Source organism: Chanodichthys erythropterus, chromosome 2 (assembly GCF_024489055.1).
Source record: "Chanodichthys erythropterus isolate Z2021 chromosome 2, ASM2448905v1, whole genome shotgun sequence".
Taxonomy (NCBI): domain Eukaryota; kingdom Metazoa; phylum Chordata; class Actinopteri; order Cypriniformes; family Xenocyprididae; genus Chanodichthys; species Chanodichthys erythropterus.
In genome coordinates, this window is record NC_090222.1 from 33,032,802 (window position 1) to 33,051,445 (window position 18,644).

At 36.5% G+C, this 18,644-nt stretch overlaps 1 protein-coding gene across 3 annotated transcripts in view; it reads right to left on the reverse strand.

Moving 5' to 3' along the window:
* Positions 1 to 18,644, reverse strand: part of oxr1a (oxidation resistance 1a) — a 196,086-nt gene that overhangs the window by 22,610 nt on the left and 154,832 nt on the right. For all 3 annotated transcript variants that reach the window (XM_067410617.1, XM_067410632.1, XM_067410625.1), the window contains 3 exons: positions 9,207 to 9,359; positions 6,806 to 6,990; positions 4,921 to 5,576 (listed from right to left, as the gene is read on the reverse strand). In XM_067410617.1, coding sequence (XP_067266718.1) covers positions 4,921 to 5,576; positions 6,806 to 6,990; positions 9,207 to 9,359 — 994 coding nt within the window. The remainder of the gene's footprint in view (positions 1 to 4,920; positions 5,577 to 6,805; positions 6,991 to 9,206; positions 9,360 to 18,644) is intronic.

Genomic DNA, 18,644 nt, shown 5'->3' on the forward strand with positions numbered 1-18,644 from the left:
GTGGATGTGATTATTAACGTTACTGTAGTATGAAGCAGAGCAGGACCGAGTGTTGCGGGAGCTGAACGAGGAGCTGGAGCGATTGATCAACACACGCCTCACGAGCAGTGGGACTTTTATTATGACACAGTCGCCGGCACCACTTCCGCTTTTCCGGTCATGAATTTACGGGAGCTGTCCTTGTCGACAGAACCAGCGGCAGATGGTAAACAGTAATTATGTTCCATAAATAAGTAACACAATCCAGCATAAAACGTGCAAGAAGTAAATAAGGAACTGCTTGAAGCAAGCTAGTGGTTTGCTGGACGCTAGACACTACTTCCACATTTGTCCACGGCACTGTTGTCATGTGGTTTCTACGTCAGTAAAGGCGGTAACAAAGGGTAACTGACGTCATTGACAGGCGACCGCACTGCCCCGTGTCACTGTTTAGAATGGGAATCTTCTCATGATTTACAAGTAGTTGAAAACATTAGAGATATTGTTAGTAATCAGCTGGACAAAATATATAACACTAGCCTAGTGGTTTTTGGATATTTTACTGCAAAAATTTTACATATTGTACCTTTAATATAAAGAAATAACTGCAATTGAAATGGCGCTTGCAAAAACTCCTAATACAAGACTAAGTTTGAGTGGCCACCTATAAAATGTACAGTAATACATTAATAATCAAGGACATGAAGCACAGTATCTCAATAGTCACTGGAATGAAAACACAGTGCCTCAAATGAACTAAACCCTGCCCGGGAGATCGGAGCTGAAACCAATGCATCTTTTGTTAATAACTGATTAGAAGGTCAACGCAGCGGGAGATGTAGAAAGAAACACCTTACACCAGTGTTGTAGGAGCCAAAGCCATTTACACAGCCAATGCAACATTAATCTACTTACACTGCAGCACACAGTGGGAGGGCATTCATTTTCAATGGACTAATTTGGTGTGTAATTCAGATGACTTTTGAAGTCGGTCCTGAGCTGTGGTAATAACCCCTTGTGATTTGTCAGAACGGTTCGATGATTCAAAAAGGGACATTTGCTGGGACAGGAGTCAAAGTTCGTTCTCATGCCATTAGGCTGATTAGTATTGCTGTTGAAAAAGCGAGGAAAAAAAAGTATTGTCTAAAAAGTATATTTTAGTCTTTTGAAGTTTAAGGGGTCATTTCATACATTTTTGTCATCTTGAAATATTTATATTTAATATATAAAGAATATTGCTGTGCTTTCATGTTGTTGCTGCGAAGCAAAACTTAGCGCACGAGTTGTATGGACTACTTTAATGGTGTTGTTTTGCAGCTTGACAATATATAAAACAGGTTAAAGTTAGGGATGCACAATATATTGGCCACCATATCGGTATTGGCCGATATATGTTTTTAATGTTATCATTATCGGCCCATTAAGAAAATTTACCTGATATATTAAAGCTGACAAATAATGGATTATTTCCTTCAACTGAGACACTTCAGATGCATACTGTTCACCTTGATGGTTTTAAATTGCTTGAAATATGATTGGAGTCACTTCAAAAAGGAAAATACAGTTAAGTGCAACATGTGGCTAAATAAAATAAAATTTTAATGAGTACATCCAGGACATTATAATCATGTGCTAGGGACATGGCTTTTAATGGTAAAACTTTTGTTTTTGTAATCAGGCTCTCAAAAATTATATAAAAATTTGGATTTAGATTTATCGACCAATTTATTGGTTATTGGCTTTCAAATATAAAGTATTATCGGTTATCGGTATCCCTGGTAAAAGTTAAACAATTAAAAACTTTTTGCTCCTGCACTTGAAAACCCCATTTTCACACATTAATAACATAGCATCTATACGGCTTCATTCGCACTACCTCATCATGACTGGACTTTCTTAATACCGAATATGCATTGTTGAAATGTGGGCGGTCACATGTTCATGTTTTCATCTGATGTCAGCAAGCTGCCTATGTTCAGAAACAAGCCATATGTTTTCAACTCTTTTATCTCACAAAATCAAGGAAACTGCTTGATTTAATTGCTCATGATATGATGCCTTTAAATCACTCCTGGGCTCATTCTAAAAGCCGGATCAGCCGTTAGTGTTGAATAACTATCAGCAGATGACTCATACTCTGGGATGGAAAGCACCTTGGGCATACAGAGAGCTCAGCACGTCTAGAGCTGAAAAGCATGGAAGAATAATGATAAAAATATACAAGTGAGAGTCTAAGAATGAACATTTCATTATCTGCTTTCCATTATAATTATATGGAGCCTAGTGGACATACTGCTCAGCCCTGAATAATAGCGCTCTGGCATCTCATGTGTATATCATACCATTGTATTATATGCACCTGTACCTTCTACATACCACTGATTATGAATATTATAATCATTCAGTACCTTGGTATAGGGTTATATTCGGTTCAGTACAACACAATGCAAATTGTTTTCTCACCCCATTATTGATGATTTATAATTATTATTATCATCATTATTTTATTTTTTTTACATTTTAAGCCTTACATTTTTGTTCAACTTATCAGAAAACAAGACAACAACATGTAGGGCCCTATCATACACCTGCTGCAATGCGGCGCCATGTGCGACGCAAGGGTTTTTTGCTAGTTTCAGCCCAACACAGTTCTCATTTTCACTTCAACTGGCTTTTAAAGGGAATGGAAGATGATTGGTTTATTGCACGTTACACCCAAAACACAACCATTACTCATTAAGAGAATAAGGACAACCCTTTTAAACCATGCGCTGGGCGTGCCAACCAGAGACTTCAACTCTGCTACATCAGTATAAATACAAAATCGACACCTCAAGCAATACATAACCAGCCTTGGGTGACTGATAAAAACTCGGTCTGCCAACAGATTCAATAATTCAATGTCAACAACTTGTGATTTATCATATTATTTGTAGTTAATATATTAACATTTTCAGCTATACTTTTAAAGAAAGAACTACCTGTTGTTTCTGATGCATGTAATGTTGGTGTGCATGTGCAGTTGTGATGGGCTTTAGCTTATCTCGCCGTCAGACAGAGGGCTGCTGGCACAGTCGCGTCAAGAGATCAAAGCAGCGTGTAAAAGCCGTGGTAAAGTGTCCCTGCGCTCCCTCAGGTGATAACAGTTGAGCCACTTTTCATTTCCCAGCACTCTCTCGTCTTGCCATCAATAAAGCCACACAACACAAGGTTATCAGCGCTTCCCAGCATGCCCTATGCTAGACTAACACCAGGACAGAAGCTTACTTTGATAGTAAAATGTAAGAACGCTGTACTATAATGTCAATGCTGGTTACAATGACAGTAAATGTGCAAACTGGCTCAAAAGAAAGAACTTTATATTATTTAAACAGAACATGTTAGGCTATTGAGTTTTCAGGGGTATACACACACACACACACACAAACACACACACACACACACACACACACACACACACACACACACACACACACACACACACACACACACACACACACACACACACACACACACACACACACACATATATAAATATATATATATAAACAGGGCTTGACAATAACTTTTTTGCTCATCAGCCAATGTGGCTAGTGGTTTTCTAAAGTTACTAGCCACTCAGCATTTTCATGGCCATAATTTTGACATCAATACCATGAGGAAAAACTGCCATATAGATATTTTTATTATTATCTCATAATTTGGCAGCAGGTATATTAGGCTGCTGTCACTTTAAGACCTGACGCACAGATCCATTATACTTTTACACACGTTTTCTTTCTCAACTGTTACGTTCAATTAAAACATAACTGACTGTGTTCATGTGAATACTCTCCAAGACTGGCATTTTGACATTATTTTGTGTGTATTTGACTGTTTAAGCACAACAAGCAGCGAAAAAGAACTCAATGTAGTATTGAGAGGTAGCTTTATGTGCACGTACTTTGGGTGTGAGCACAAAATCTGTGGGAATGAGTAAAATTATGCTCAATATGCGCAATCCCACGCAGAAATTCAAGCCTTGTAACACCAACAATATTCATCCGGAGCAAATGAAATGAGTAAGTGAGGGGTGGAGGGTTTGTGTGTCAACCTGCTGTTGAGCAGCTGGTATCGTGTATCTATTCTGCAGAAAATGAGTATTGGAAGCGTTTCAGATATTTCAGCATTGATATGTATCAGAAAATTTATATTTTTGACAACACTACATTGCACTTAATTATTTCAAATGCCTTTTGAAAAGACTACAATTGAAAATTCAACCCTATAAAGTGGCTACTTCAAGCGACTGCGTTACACAACACTGCTGAAATCCACCCGCGTTTGGTGGGTTGGCGGGTGTTAATGTCAAGCCCTGTATATAAATATATAAAAATAAAGAAAATGTAAAAATACATTAAACAAAATATATAAAAATAGTAAAAATTTAATTAAAATATATTATATATTTGAATTAATTTCATTTATATTTATATATATATATATATATATATATATATATATATATATATATATATATATATATATATATATATATATATATATATATATATATATATATATATATATATATATATATATATATATATATATATATATATGTATAAAAAATAAATTGTAAAAATACATTAAAGAAAATTGGTATATTTTTATATATTTATATATTATATATAAAATTACATATTTTATTACTTTATATATATTTAATTTATTTAATATGCATTATCATATATACAGTATATATATAGATAGATATATAGAAATTGTAATAATATATATTTTTTTACTAATACAGTATATTATTAAATTAATGATTTAATAATTAAATGTAAAAAAAAAAAAAAATCATATGTAAAAACAAATTCTATGCCTATGTTCATCACAGATTGTTCAGCGTCACAAATGGCAGAAAGACAGAGATTGGAGGACATGTTCTCGTACCCTCAGCAGAGCTCAGTCTCTGGCTGTCCTCAGGCTGCTGCTCATTCTCTCTCTGGGCCTGCTGGACACTCTCTCGCTGCTCCTTGGCTTGTTGCATAGTGTGACACTTCCACATCTTCCTCAGCTCCTCTACATCCGTCTCTGAATCTCGAGTACCATCTCTGGTCAGTTTAGCCCCATCGGTGCTTCTTTCCTGTCCCGTGGCCTCGACTGCACCAGGGGACGAGCTCTGAGAACCTGAGGAGGTGGCGACTCCTTCGGTCTGGCAGTGGGGTGGTTGCTGGTGGTCCTTGCTGGTGGGTGTGCTTGGCTGTTTGGAGCTCACGGAGGTGCTGGGCTGGGCAGTGTCGCTGGCTGGTTCCCCCTCCTCTGGCTTTTTCTCCTTCTCCTCCTCTGTATGACTGTCATCAGTTGTCTGAGGTTCCTGGAGGAGGGTCTGCACGGATTGAGACGAGGCTCCTGATGACTTGATCTCCTGTTGGAGCTCCTCTGTGGACTGCCGCTCCTCTCGGATGGGCGAGAGCTCTGACTCGGTGAAGACGTCCTCTGAGATGGAGCCCTCGGTGCTACGTGGGGCAGTGCTGGCGCTGTCGTAACCCTCCCGCAGACGCTGATCCATTTGATGAGAACTACTAGAGAACAGAGCTTCAAGATCCCTGTGGCACAAACATAAAGAATGAGAGACGCACCTTCTAGATAACTAATATTCTAATAAAACTTTATATATATATATATATATATATATATATATATACACACACACACACACACACTAATATATTTACTTCAGTTAGATTTGTACTATAATATGTGACTAAGGTAACAGTTAGCAGGTTGTGCATGAGAAACTTTTGATCCTCTTATACACTACTGTTTCCTATGACTCTGACGCTTCTATCTTAAGTCTAAAATGCATCAACTTCTTATCGTGATATTAAATTTTAGATGTAGCTGCTGTACTGCAGTAAAGCAACAGCCTGAGACATCTGAAAGACAAGGGCACAATGACGTGTGTCTGTCTGGATGCTGTATGATAAAACGTATGTGGGAGGTGGATGGTAGTACATAATCAAAACCATTTGGAGAAATTAATACATGTACAAGCCAACATGAAAGTGTGTAAATGAAAAGTAGGTCTCTCTGTCTGTACATCTGCACGATCAAAGGCATCTGTGCTTCACATCTCCACAACTGAAACCCTGCAGTGAACCCCGTCTGACTGATGAACCAACGAACACAGCTCTGAGCTGAATAAAACACATCATCATTCATAAACCAACAGAGGATATAAATATCTGGGGGTGGAAACGCTGCTAAAATCATTAACTTCTTATTACAAATCAAAATGGGTGAGTAATTCAGATGTAGGCGGCTGAATTCATGCTTCATTAACCTTAGAGTAAAAATCCATTTCCTGTATAATAAAGCTGAACGCTGGATATCTAAAATAATCGTACAGCAGCGTGGTTCCTCATGCTTACCGCAGACAAAATACAGATTTGTCACATGAGAGATCTTTAATCTAGATAAGACTTCTGAAGATGAATCCAATTAATGCAATTTTCACTTTTCATAATCTTTCATAATCAAAACCATTAGTCTGGTGGCTCAAGTCATTTTTTTTATAATGTTATTTTTTGGCCTTTGTGCCACTTATAGAAGAGCAAGGACAAGATCTTAGTTTGCATTCAATTCAAAATGATTTAAAATTAAATTTTAATAAAGATTGTTTTCAATTAATGATTTCATACTGTATTTTATTAAATGCATTTATAGGATTATTTAAAAACTAATGTGTCTTAGGCAAGTAATAGACAAACAAATAACCGATTTAATCTGCTGAGGTGTGTGCCGTGCTGTGACAGTACTAAGTGAGAGGTCTTACGGGGGTACAGAGTCACGGATCTTGCTGTCGGTGATCTCTTTGTAGACGGCTGCAGACTGAACTTCCTCCAGTGGACACATGATCCCGTACTCCTCACAGCCTCTCTCCAGAACCAGAGGGTCTGTCCGGTGAGGGTCAAACATGATGTTGTTGGGCGTCACCAGCAACACCCCACTAACAACTCCCTGCGACAGAGGGAGTTACACATGAACACGCATTATATACTGTATATTATACACACACACACATATATATATGTATGTATGTATTTTATTTTTTTAATTTTATAAATGTAATAATTTTAATTAGGGTTGTTGATTTAATGCATTAACTTAATTAATTAGTTATGGGAAAAATTACGTGTTAAAATTATTAACGCATTTAACACCCTGCCCCAGACCTATGGAAGCTTGTTTCTGCCATGAAATAAAAAATAAAAATGGTAACTGTGTCTTTTTATCTAACAATTCAGACTTTTTTTCTTGCAATTGCAAGTTTACATCTCACAATTCTGACTGATTGTGAGATATAAACTTACAATTGTGAGTTATAAAGTCAGAATTGCGAGATAAACTCACAATTCTGACTTTATAAGACGTAAAGGCTAGTTTATATCATGCAATTCTGACTTTATAAGATGCAATTGCGAATTTATATCACGCCATTCTGACTTTATAATTTGCAATTGCGAGTTTATATCTTGCAATTCTGAGAATAAAAGTCAGAATTGTGAGATATAAAGTTGCAATTACCTTTTTTATTTTTTATTTAGAGGTGGAAACAAGCTTCCATACCTACGTAGTTCAATTTACATTTAATATAGTTAAAAGTTAATATATTGTGTTATATTTTACACACAATTTTGTCTGCTTTTGCTCAGTTTTGCTAATTAAAATATTACCAATAAAGCCAAAGCAGAACAGTTGTGCTGTTGTGTTTCTTTTCTGAATGAATCCGCGTTTTGAGCAAATCAGTCGGGTGAACCAATGATTCAATGCTCATTCATAGAGAAAGCCATTAGCCCTGTCCAAATACCCACACTTGCGGTCTTGGCCACTTGAGAGCGCATGCACGTGACAGGAAGTAAGTGCGCAAGACTGTCCCATGTCTTAAAAATGCCCAAGTGCAGTGCCCTTAAAGCACACTAAATCCACACTATCTTGAATACCACTTCGGAGCGCTATTCGAGGCTAAGCGTATCCCATCATGCATTATGTTCGAGAACTCACATGCCCTGAAATCGCGAGATGTAAACGAAAACATTTGACTAAGTTAAATTAATTATATATTACATATAATTCGGTAGTAAAATATAAAGTGTTGCACATGTTATTGATGCAAAGGTGAGTAGGCAATGTGTATTTTGCACAACAATTGCAGCTGCTTTTATCACTTAAAGAAGCACCGCAGTTTTAATATTGTGTCTTCTGTTAGTTACATAGTGACCACTGTAATTAATTAGATTAAAAATTTTAATCACTAGACAGCCCTAATTTTAATATATTTTTTAAAAACGTATTTTAATGCTGTGATGACAAAGCTGAATTTTCAGCATCATTACTCCTGTTTTTAGTGTCACATGATCCTTCAGAAATCATTCTAATATGCTGATATGCTGCTTAAGAAATGTTTCTTATTATTATCAATGTGGAAAACAGTTGTGGTGCATAATACACTCATGGAAACCACAAAACATTTTTTTTGGATAAATATAAAGTTCAAAAGAATTTATCATTCATTTTTTATTAACTACACATTATTATTATATAAATTTTTATATAACAATTATAAATATCTTCATCACTGAAAGCTTTGATAAGTCAGAGTAAGCGAGTTCATTCAGAAAACGGATCCATTAGACTGATTAAAACAGTTCTGGGCTGTGTTTCCCAAATGCACTGTAAGCCTAAGTAGATCATAGAGTCCTTTGGTGCAGCTTGTTTACGATCAATTTATGCTCACAATGCTTTTGGGAAATACGGCCCTGAATTGCTCTTTTTAAACCATTCATTAAAAGAATCGGATCATAAGAGTCACTTGTTTGTGAACCAGACCACACTGATCACACTGAAGCACAACTGTTCAGTGAATTCAGTCTATAAGTGCTGGGGTGAATGTGAGTGCAGGAATGTTTTGACAGTGTGAGAGAAAATCATCTCTGCACTAAGATCATTACACTCGTCAGGCATAGAGATTCACTGAGGAGAACTGATCAGTACTGGAGACAGCAGCTCAACTCCTACACTTTGAGCAAAACTTGGAGCTCGTTGCAGTTTTGCAGTCTTTTGTATCCCCAGAGGACAGAGGAAAAGCAGGGGTCTTATTAATGAATAACCTGAGGACTCCTCCATAAGTTAACTTTGGAGACGTTGCCAATTAGAAAAGCCGAACACTGACTCACCTTGCCATCTGTTATGTACTTGCAGTTGATTTTGAGGAACTTCTCTGTCAGCGCCTCCTCTTCTTCAGAGGTGGAGGAAACCACACGGGAGGGCCGCAGGGCAGACAAGGCTGGAGGGGCAGGAGCATCAGAGCGAGGTGGACCATTGGAGTCCTGAGAGACAGAGACGGGACAGATACAGCAAGAAATTAAAAAACAGCAGCCACTCACCCACATAACAAAAACATTACTTTGGTAAATACAGAGTTCTGTCATGAAACTCTAGATGGAGCAGGCTGATAGGTCCTTAACTCAATCTGCTTGCAATCACAGCATTCTCTGTAGGACACAGCTGATTGGCTCGTGCTGTATCAGTAGCCAATGAGCTTGCTGTAACCTTCAAATACTTAACCAGCATTTGCTGTAGCAGTTTGCAGCGCGCTTTCAGAAACCCTCCACCTTCCCCAGCTCCACCTGATCATAGATTTGCTATGAGTAGACTTGTGCTGATATTCGGTAATGCGATAAATCGCGATAATGAATATGCACGATATTGTAATCGTCGACACTTCAGAATACCGTTAATAATAATTTATTACCAATTATTAATTTATTATAAGGCAATTAAGAATACTTTACCCATCAATCATATTAAATGCACAACACCGCTGTATTCTGCGTCAAAAGGACACGCGCTCAGATGTAAACAATCCCAACGTGCACGAGAAGCACATGGCGGAACCAGTGAAGGAGACGAGCTGAATGAAAGTGCGCGTTCACTCTATGACAGCAGAGGGCGCTGATGGAACAGCAGCGTGCAGCGGTTACCACGGAAACCGTGCAAACAAAGTAACTGCGCTAGTAAAGTTTTTAAAATGCTTCAAACAGCCATTCATTTTTTTGTAATCTCAGTGTTGTTCATCACAGCACCAAATACTGAATACTTAAAAAAAGACTTAAAAGGATATTTATTTTCAAACCTAAACATTTTTATTTAATCGACTACAACATGCCCTAATGATTAGAAATGTTCTGATTATTTGTTATTGTTCAGTTAAACTTTGAAAACATACAGCTTCATTAGTTAACATGTTCATTCATTATCACTAAACTGACAATAAAATACTTATAAAGTATTAATTATTATTAATGAATGTTAATTTCTTAGTTACTATTTAATAACATTACTAAAATCAAAATAACTTATTTAATTGACCTGAGATAAAACTAACAATGATCAGTTGTGTTTCTAAACTAACATTAACAAAAAATTACACTTTCTGTAACAAATGTAGCTATTGTTCAATCTTAGTTAATGCATTAAATAAAGTGTTATCTGTTGTTCTTTATAGCCTTCTTTTGCATTTTAATCTGTTTGAACATTTCATTCAGAGTTGTTTTTGTTTTATTACAAAAAGAGTTCTTAAACCTGTTAAACTATGACAAAAATGGTTTTGCAACTTATTTTAATATATCGTGATAATACCGTATACCGTGATAAAAGCTTCATAAATTAATCGCAACATGAAAATTTGATACCGTCACATGCCTAGCTATGAGTAATTCATGTTTGCTTGTACAGCAGCAGCATGTCTTACTTGCTCACAGCAGCAGTCATTCCTCCATGTGACAAACACTTTATTTTCCATTTTTTAGGCAGCAGCATGCAAGCACATTATGATCACAGCTGTTGAAAACTGATTCGCTCCCCTGATGCCATTTCCTGTCAATACTTAAATGTGTGTCACCACAGGGGGGCTCCAACATTACAATTCAATCAATAAAAATAAACAGGAATATTCATGAAACACATAAGTAAATAATACAAAAAGGACTACAAACAAATAATGATCATGATTTTATATAAATAACTTAATTCAGAGTTCACTCATTCATAAAGTTCAATCAGAGCCAGAAAAATAAGGCAATTCAAAATGAAAAAAGTACCAAGTGGCCATAACACTTGCTCTGCAGCAGCAGTGTAGCAGATTTATTCCGCTAAGACCAAACATATCAACATTGTCAAATCCATTATCATGCCAAACACTCTGAGAATGGTCATGACAGAATAATATTTATACTAAAATATAATCAATCACAACAGCTATTGTTACTGCAGTAAAATCAAAATAAATGTATATGGGATCTCCAGAAACTCAATTTTTTTGACATTAGTGCTGGTTTATAGCATACTGTAATTGTGCAGTAAATATGGTAATTTGGTGGAAACTATGACTGTAGGAAAGAATAATTGCAAATGAAATCTCTTTAAAATGTCTTCAATTTCTTCAATTAAATGCAGAGTAAAGCTAATTTTCCTGTTTTTCAAAATGTTGTCCTAATATTTGAGTAATATCACAAGAGTTTCAAAATCGCAGCACAGAACAGCACTGGGTAGTGGTGTGACTGTGTGTGTGTGTGTGTTAGAGGAGGCATGAATACTCAGAGCCGACAGCGGGACCAGAGAGTGGGTGCTGGGTCTCCTGCAAACACAACCTTCTGCCCACAACTGTCTGCTTTCCTCCGACACACACTTCCACTCTCACCTCTCCACACACACGCATCTCAGAGCCGACTGGAGCAAACTGACACTGATGGGCAAATGTTGGGGTAGTGACTACACAAGAGACCACTGACTCTTCATCTCTCTTCCTCTCTGTATTTCTCTCTCTTTCTATAAGGCAGTGGCAGTGTTTATTCATTCATTATAAAGCTTCTGTGAAAATCTTACTATTAAAAACACAGACACAATCAGATGCTCACCACTGCTGTGCATCTCAATTATAGTGATTAAAGGCAGAGGTACACGATCAGGATACTTGAGTAGAATACCAATATTTTAACACTATAATTGGCAGCATTTTCCAAAGACATCCTTTATCCATGCTTTAACAAGTATTATAGGGATAGTTCACCCAAAAATTAAGATTCTGTCATCAATGAAAGTCAATGGGACACAATGGTGTTTTTGGACCCCATTGAGTTGCACTGTATGAAAAGAGCAGTTCACAGAAACATTCTTCAAAATATGCCTTTTCATGTTCAGCAGAAAAAAAGAAAGCCATAACAGATTTGGAATGACATGAGGGTGAGTTAATAATGACATGTTTATTTTTGGTTGAACTATCACTTTAAGGTAACATGTTAGAGTAAAATGTTCATCTTCGATAATGAACGCGATATTGCGTGGCTTGTCAGTGAACTACGGCTCTGTCTATTAAATGCCGCTCCATTTGAAAGCAGGTGATGGCGATTTAGCGGTAATCAGGGAACCGGCTTTACTGACGAAATGCGTGTGACAATCGCATGCGATATATCGCCCAGCCCTATATGGTGCTTGCGTAATTGAGAGCATCAAAGGTTTCTATTTGCAATGTGTTTTGCAGCATTGAGCAGTGTAGCCAATCACAGACATATCAGTTGAATTCTCGAACACAATGGCCAATCAGACGTGTTTAAATTAGAATCCACTTATCGCTCAAAACACGGGAGCCATTTCTAGAATTTAATGTTATAGTAATTTGATGTTTTTACTATGTAGATTTTATATAGACTACAGTAAATGTACATAATTCATTAAAATTTAAGATTTCTAATTCAAATAAATATCTTTTGAAAATTCTATACATAATAATAATAATAATAATAATAAACCGTTGTGGTACTTAATATTTTCCATTTTCAATTTTTTCTTTTTATTTTTTTTTTCATGTGACACTGAAGACTGGAGTAATGATGCTAAAAATATGTATATATTTTTACGATATCGCTGTCTTATTGTACCGACCCCAAACTTTTGAATGGAAATGAGCTTAAATTGTCTGCTGCCTTTGACGTAACTGCTCATAATCAAGTACAATGTCTGCGTCAGAACACTATAAATAATACAGGCAACATTTTATTCACATATTCAACTCATTTGCAATTAATATTTTATAATCCAAACCTCTCGTTCTCACAAAATCTTCCCTGACAAGCACAGCGACCGCTGTTCCCGCCCTGTGGCCTCAACATCGCACATCCTGCGTGCCGTGACAGACCGGCCCACCCATCGGATCCCCGAATAAGCAACCAGAGAGTCAAAACATGCCTTCATGAAACCCTGTTCACAGTTAACACTCTCCGCCTTTTCCAAACACTTTCCTCTTCTGGCAGCCCAGGAGCAAGGCGTTTGTCGGGAGGAAGGATGCCACCGGTGTAACGTGCACGGAAACGCAAATAGCTTTGTGTATTTCAAGAGCTCTGACGCCAGCTTGCTGTTTATAGCTCGGTTCATTATCAAAGCAGTTATTAAGCACCGGAATACAAAAGAACATCTAGTGTACCCGGAAAGATGTTGATTAGGAACTTAGTAGAAGTTTAAAAGAACAAACGATGCCATCCCTGTATGCTGTAGAGCTTTATTTAGGATTTAGGGATGGATAAAAGGATCACTTTATCTGTGCCAGGAATGTGCAAAACTACATATTGTCAAAATTCAGTTATCTGAATGGCTAATAGTCCATGTGTTTTAGAAATGGTACAGTACATTCAAGTGTACCCCTAAAAGTTGACAAAATTCACTTTTAGCAAAACTTTCTGTAGAGGACGAATATGCAAAGTGCGATGTCAAGTCATTTGTACTAATAAAAAAAGGTAAAAATTTACAGTAAAGTCTCGTTTGTTAACATTAGTTAATGTATTAACTAACATGAACTAACAATGAGCAATATTTTAAAGTGAGCAATAAGGGGAAGCGAAGCGGAGTGCCTGCAACCCCTTCAGCCGTGACTTATTCACGATACACCACTAGCCTCGAGTACCTTATTGCTTTTATAAAACGGTTACCACACAATACAAATATTAAAGCCAAACACATGTATCAATGCAACTTTCATGAAGTAAAATCACTAAAAGCCTTCCTTCCGCCAGAAAAATAGTCCCTGACAGAAACTGAACAGCAACAGAAGTTAGATTATTACTCCATTAGATGGCAGTAAAGACTGTCTTTATGAGTGAATAATTCAGTAGTGAAGACTTTTATATTGAAAAGACTGAATTGTTGTGAACACGGAACAAGACACAACTGACAAATTCTTTGACTAGCGTTGTCAGTCATGAGAAAACCCCTTAACTGTTAAAAAGGACAAGATATTGCAGCGGATATTTAAACATTATTTTTTTTTTTATTATGAACATAGGACTGACCTGAAGGAAAATGCTACATCTGAATGCAGGTAATATAAACTCTCTTTCTCACAACACTCTTCTACATAATACTGTAACCTTCAATGAACAATATAAATTGAGAACATACAGTTTACGTTGCTAAGAGTGGTTGCTAAGAGTGGTTGCTAAGGGTGTTGTGTAGTGATACACAGAACCGTTGAGTCAAGAAGTCATTCTATTGACCAATCAGAATCAAGGACAGGAACTAACCATTTTATAATCTTTTTAATGTTAGTTAATAAAAATATTGTAGTTCATTGTTTGTTCGTGTTAGTTCACAGTGTTAACTAAAGTAGTTAACTAATATTAACTAATGAAACTTTATTGTAAATTGTAAAACAGATATACAAATGAAAAAAATGATAAGCCCTGTTTACAAAAAATGTATAAATGACAAATCATTTTTACAAACAAAAAAAATTATATAAATAAAAAGTGGCAAGTCATTTTTATGAACTAAAAATTGTTATTAAAATAAAAAAAGTTATTTTTGCAAATAAAATGATACATGGATAAAAAAATAACAAGTATTTTTTTTTACAAAAAAATATAATTAATTAAAAAATTAGAAGTCTTTTTTTTAACAAAAAAATTATATACAAAAAAAGGTAAAGTCTATTTTATAAAAACATTAAGTACAAATAAAAAATGACAAGTAATTTTAACAATAAAAAACAAAAAATGTTAAAAAAGAGGAAGCGGCGACACAATTCTGATAAATCAGATTAAAACAAACTGACATTAAAATGATGCTGAGATCAATTCTGCAGTGCAATCTAAAATGTCTCTCAATTTGTCCCTTATTAAAATGAAGGACATTTATTGCCCTTATTTGTACCAGTACTGGCCAATAATGTCATTCAGTCTTAACTGACTGACTCAGGTGGTCAATTCATAAACAACATTACAGCACCAGATCACAGCAATCAATGCAACTCAATTACTCCATCACCAGACTGACTGCGCAGAAAGGTTAACAAACACAATGACTTTCTGCAATGATAAAATTTAGTTCACAAGAAACGCACCTTCTTTGAAGTATTTAGGTCAAGGAACATGCATTCAGTGCTTCTTGAAAAACATCTCATGACTTTTACCAAACCACAAAGACCATGGGAAAGAGACCAACAGAATGTTTCCTCTGGCTGGGTGACGTTACTATGCGACACGGAGGAGGAAAAAAGTGTGTATCTACATGTCCTCTAGGCCATCTGGAGCTTACCTACGCTGGGCTGGTTTTACACAGCCTCAGTGAGTCCAGCCTAGAGGAGACCAGTGGCTTGATTTAGAACCTAAGCCTAAGAAAAAGGGCACTAACCCTGACTGCAGGGCTCCGCATGTGGGTGGGTGACATCCATGTGATCATTAAATCACCGCCGGACTGATCTCAACTTCACACACACACACACACCCTTACAGTACTGTTAAACTTCAGATGCAACATTTCTCCAGCTCATGTTAATGACTCATGTGCTATTAGTCTGAAGCAGTAGATGAGCACTCAAAATCTCAACAGCTCTGTTGCCATTATAAGGCGAATGCTGAAGATGAATAACACAGCAGAAGGATGCTGTCAGCTGACTCTCATATTAACTGAGACAACAGCACTTTGAATTAATTGTCATCTGTGGATTTATTTATATGCAGCTGTTTAAATAGTGAAATATTAGGACAACAACCTGCAGCTCCATCTGGTGACAGGAACAGGTTTTACAGGGAAAAAGCCAAAAGTACCTGACGGATATCACTGGAATAGGTATCTGCATCCTACTTGAAGCCGTTCACGTCCTTAAGATACAGAAATTATTAGTTTCTATGGCAACGCTCAAGATCCCAAAATGGATCCATATGTGGCTTTGTTGTTATTGAAAGCTAAATACTTCATCAGTACCTTAATTTATCTCTATATGCTCTTGAAAAATCTTTAAGAATAAGAACAAAGAAAGTGCACCAAGTAACACTGTTGATATATAGTGATGGCAAACAGTAAAATGTAGAGGTACACTATCGTTCAAAAGTTTGGGGTCGGTACGATTTTTTTATGTTTTTGAAACAAGTCTTTTATGCTCAGCAAGGCTGCATTTATTTGATCAAAAATACAATAAATAAACTATGTGAAAAATTGTGAAATATTATTGCAATTTCAAATATCTGCTTCCTATTGCAATATATTTTAAAAATTAATTAATTCCTTTGTTGGCAAAGCTGAATTTTCAGCATCATTACTTCAGTCTTCAGCATCATCAGTGTCACATGATCCTGCAGAAATCATTCTAATATGCTGATTTGCTGCTCAAGAAACATTTCTTAATGTTTCAATGTTGGAAACAGTTGTGCTGCTTAATGTTTTGGTGGAATTGAATGAGTCGTGCTGAATAAAAATATTAATTTAAATTAAAATATATTAATAACATTTTTTGAATGGTATACATGATGTCACAAAGGTCAAATAAGAGCTTCCAATGATAATATTTTCTTGTAACTGCAGTGCGGTGCTAACTTAACATCACCTCCTAACCTCTTTTAATCTGCAAAGTTTCATGCTGTTATTGACTGAGGCAAAGCACCACAAGAGTTTCTGGGCATAAAATCAGACCAGTAACACTGGGACAAAGTCACCTTTCCAAGTATCAGCCAACACCAGCAGCCACTGGTAATTAACACTGGCCATCTCTCTACCAGACACACACACACACACACACACACACACACACACACACACACACACAAGTCTCTCACTCCCTCTCGTTTTCTTGTGACACAGACTAAATTTAGCATGCAGCAGGAAGGGTGGGTGAGATCAGGACGATACGAGGCAAAAACTCCTCAGGAAACTCAATTCAAAGTCACCAGATTTCATAGATGGAGTCAGCGCTACTTGTATAGTCAGACTATACTCTACTCGGCCAAGAACCACCCACTTAGACAGAAAAGACCATGTGACTGACATGTAATATGACCAATGACTGTTCGCCTTGTTTACATAAAGTATTTGTATGAACAACTAAATTAACAATTACCATTTTCTTTTTTTTTTTATATCAACACAACAATAGACCAATTTTATTAATAGAATAGACAATATTTTGATTACAAACCACAGACCGTTGAATGAACATCTGATGCATATGACGCACTTAACTGGAAACACTTCAGGATTTTCCAAGTCGTCATCTGGTTGGTTAAATCCTACAGGATTTTTCCACCTGGACACAAATGCTGTGACGCCAAACCCCCTTAAATGTTTACCACAGCATTTACATATTCATACATTAATTAAAATAATTGAAATACGAATTTAAATAAATATATAGTTTACCACAGTACTGTACTTACATATTCCTCAAACTATCATGGTAGTACCTTTAGGGTTACAAAGGGGTGGAAAATTTTCTGTAAATTTCCAGAAATTTTATATGCAAAGTTAAGCTGGGGAATTTTGGAAGTATTCCAAGCTGGAAACTTAATGGGAATTAATTGGAAATTTGGGCTAATTTATACAAACTGTATAAACATATGTATATATAAACACTTGGTTTTGTCATAAGCAGACATGATGCAAACTAATGCAAATTTTTTAAAATTAAATTGTCTTTTTTGACAGAATTGACCTTATGTGTAAAAATAACTATTGATTTAGGACACATTACAGCAGCAGTAGAGGTGAGAGAATCCATCTACTTCCCCAAGCAAATAAACTGCACCCTGTGGTCAGTGTTCACTATTGCTCTTCATTACACACAAACATGCCAGGGCATCCGCTTTAATAATTAATATAATCCCACTCTGTAGCACTGCAATAACAGCTCCATAATTAAAAGATTGTTACAGCCTGGGAAAAGAGCTGTTTGCTTTACTGAAGTGCTTTCTTTAGTCTACTGAATCAAACCGCACCTGGTTCACCCTGCTGTGTCTCTGGAGGACTCTGTAGTGTGCAGGGAAAAGACTCTCTGGCTGAGGAGGTCAATGAGCACTGCTAAATTTAACACACATGCAAGTAGGTGTTGCATTCTCAGCAATGCCACAAGGGGCGCTCTACCGAACTTTAGCATAACAGTCTTCTACAGTTTTTTTTTTCAGGTCACCTACTGTCAGGGCCGAGCAACAGTTTGAAGACAATTGCTCTGAACAAGTTAGCTGAAGTCAGTATGTTTATAGTTAGCTACCTGATTAATTATTCATAACAAATCCGTTTGACATTTGAAGGTAAATCTATTGCCCCCTTGAGTACTGAGGCTTGTTTGCAACACA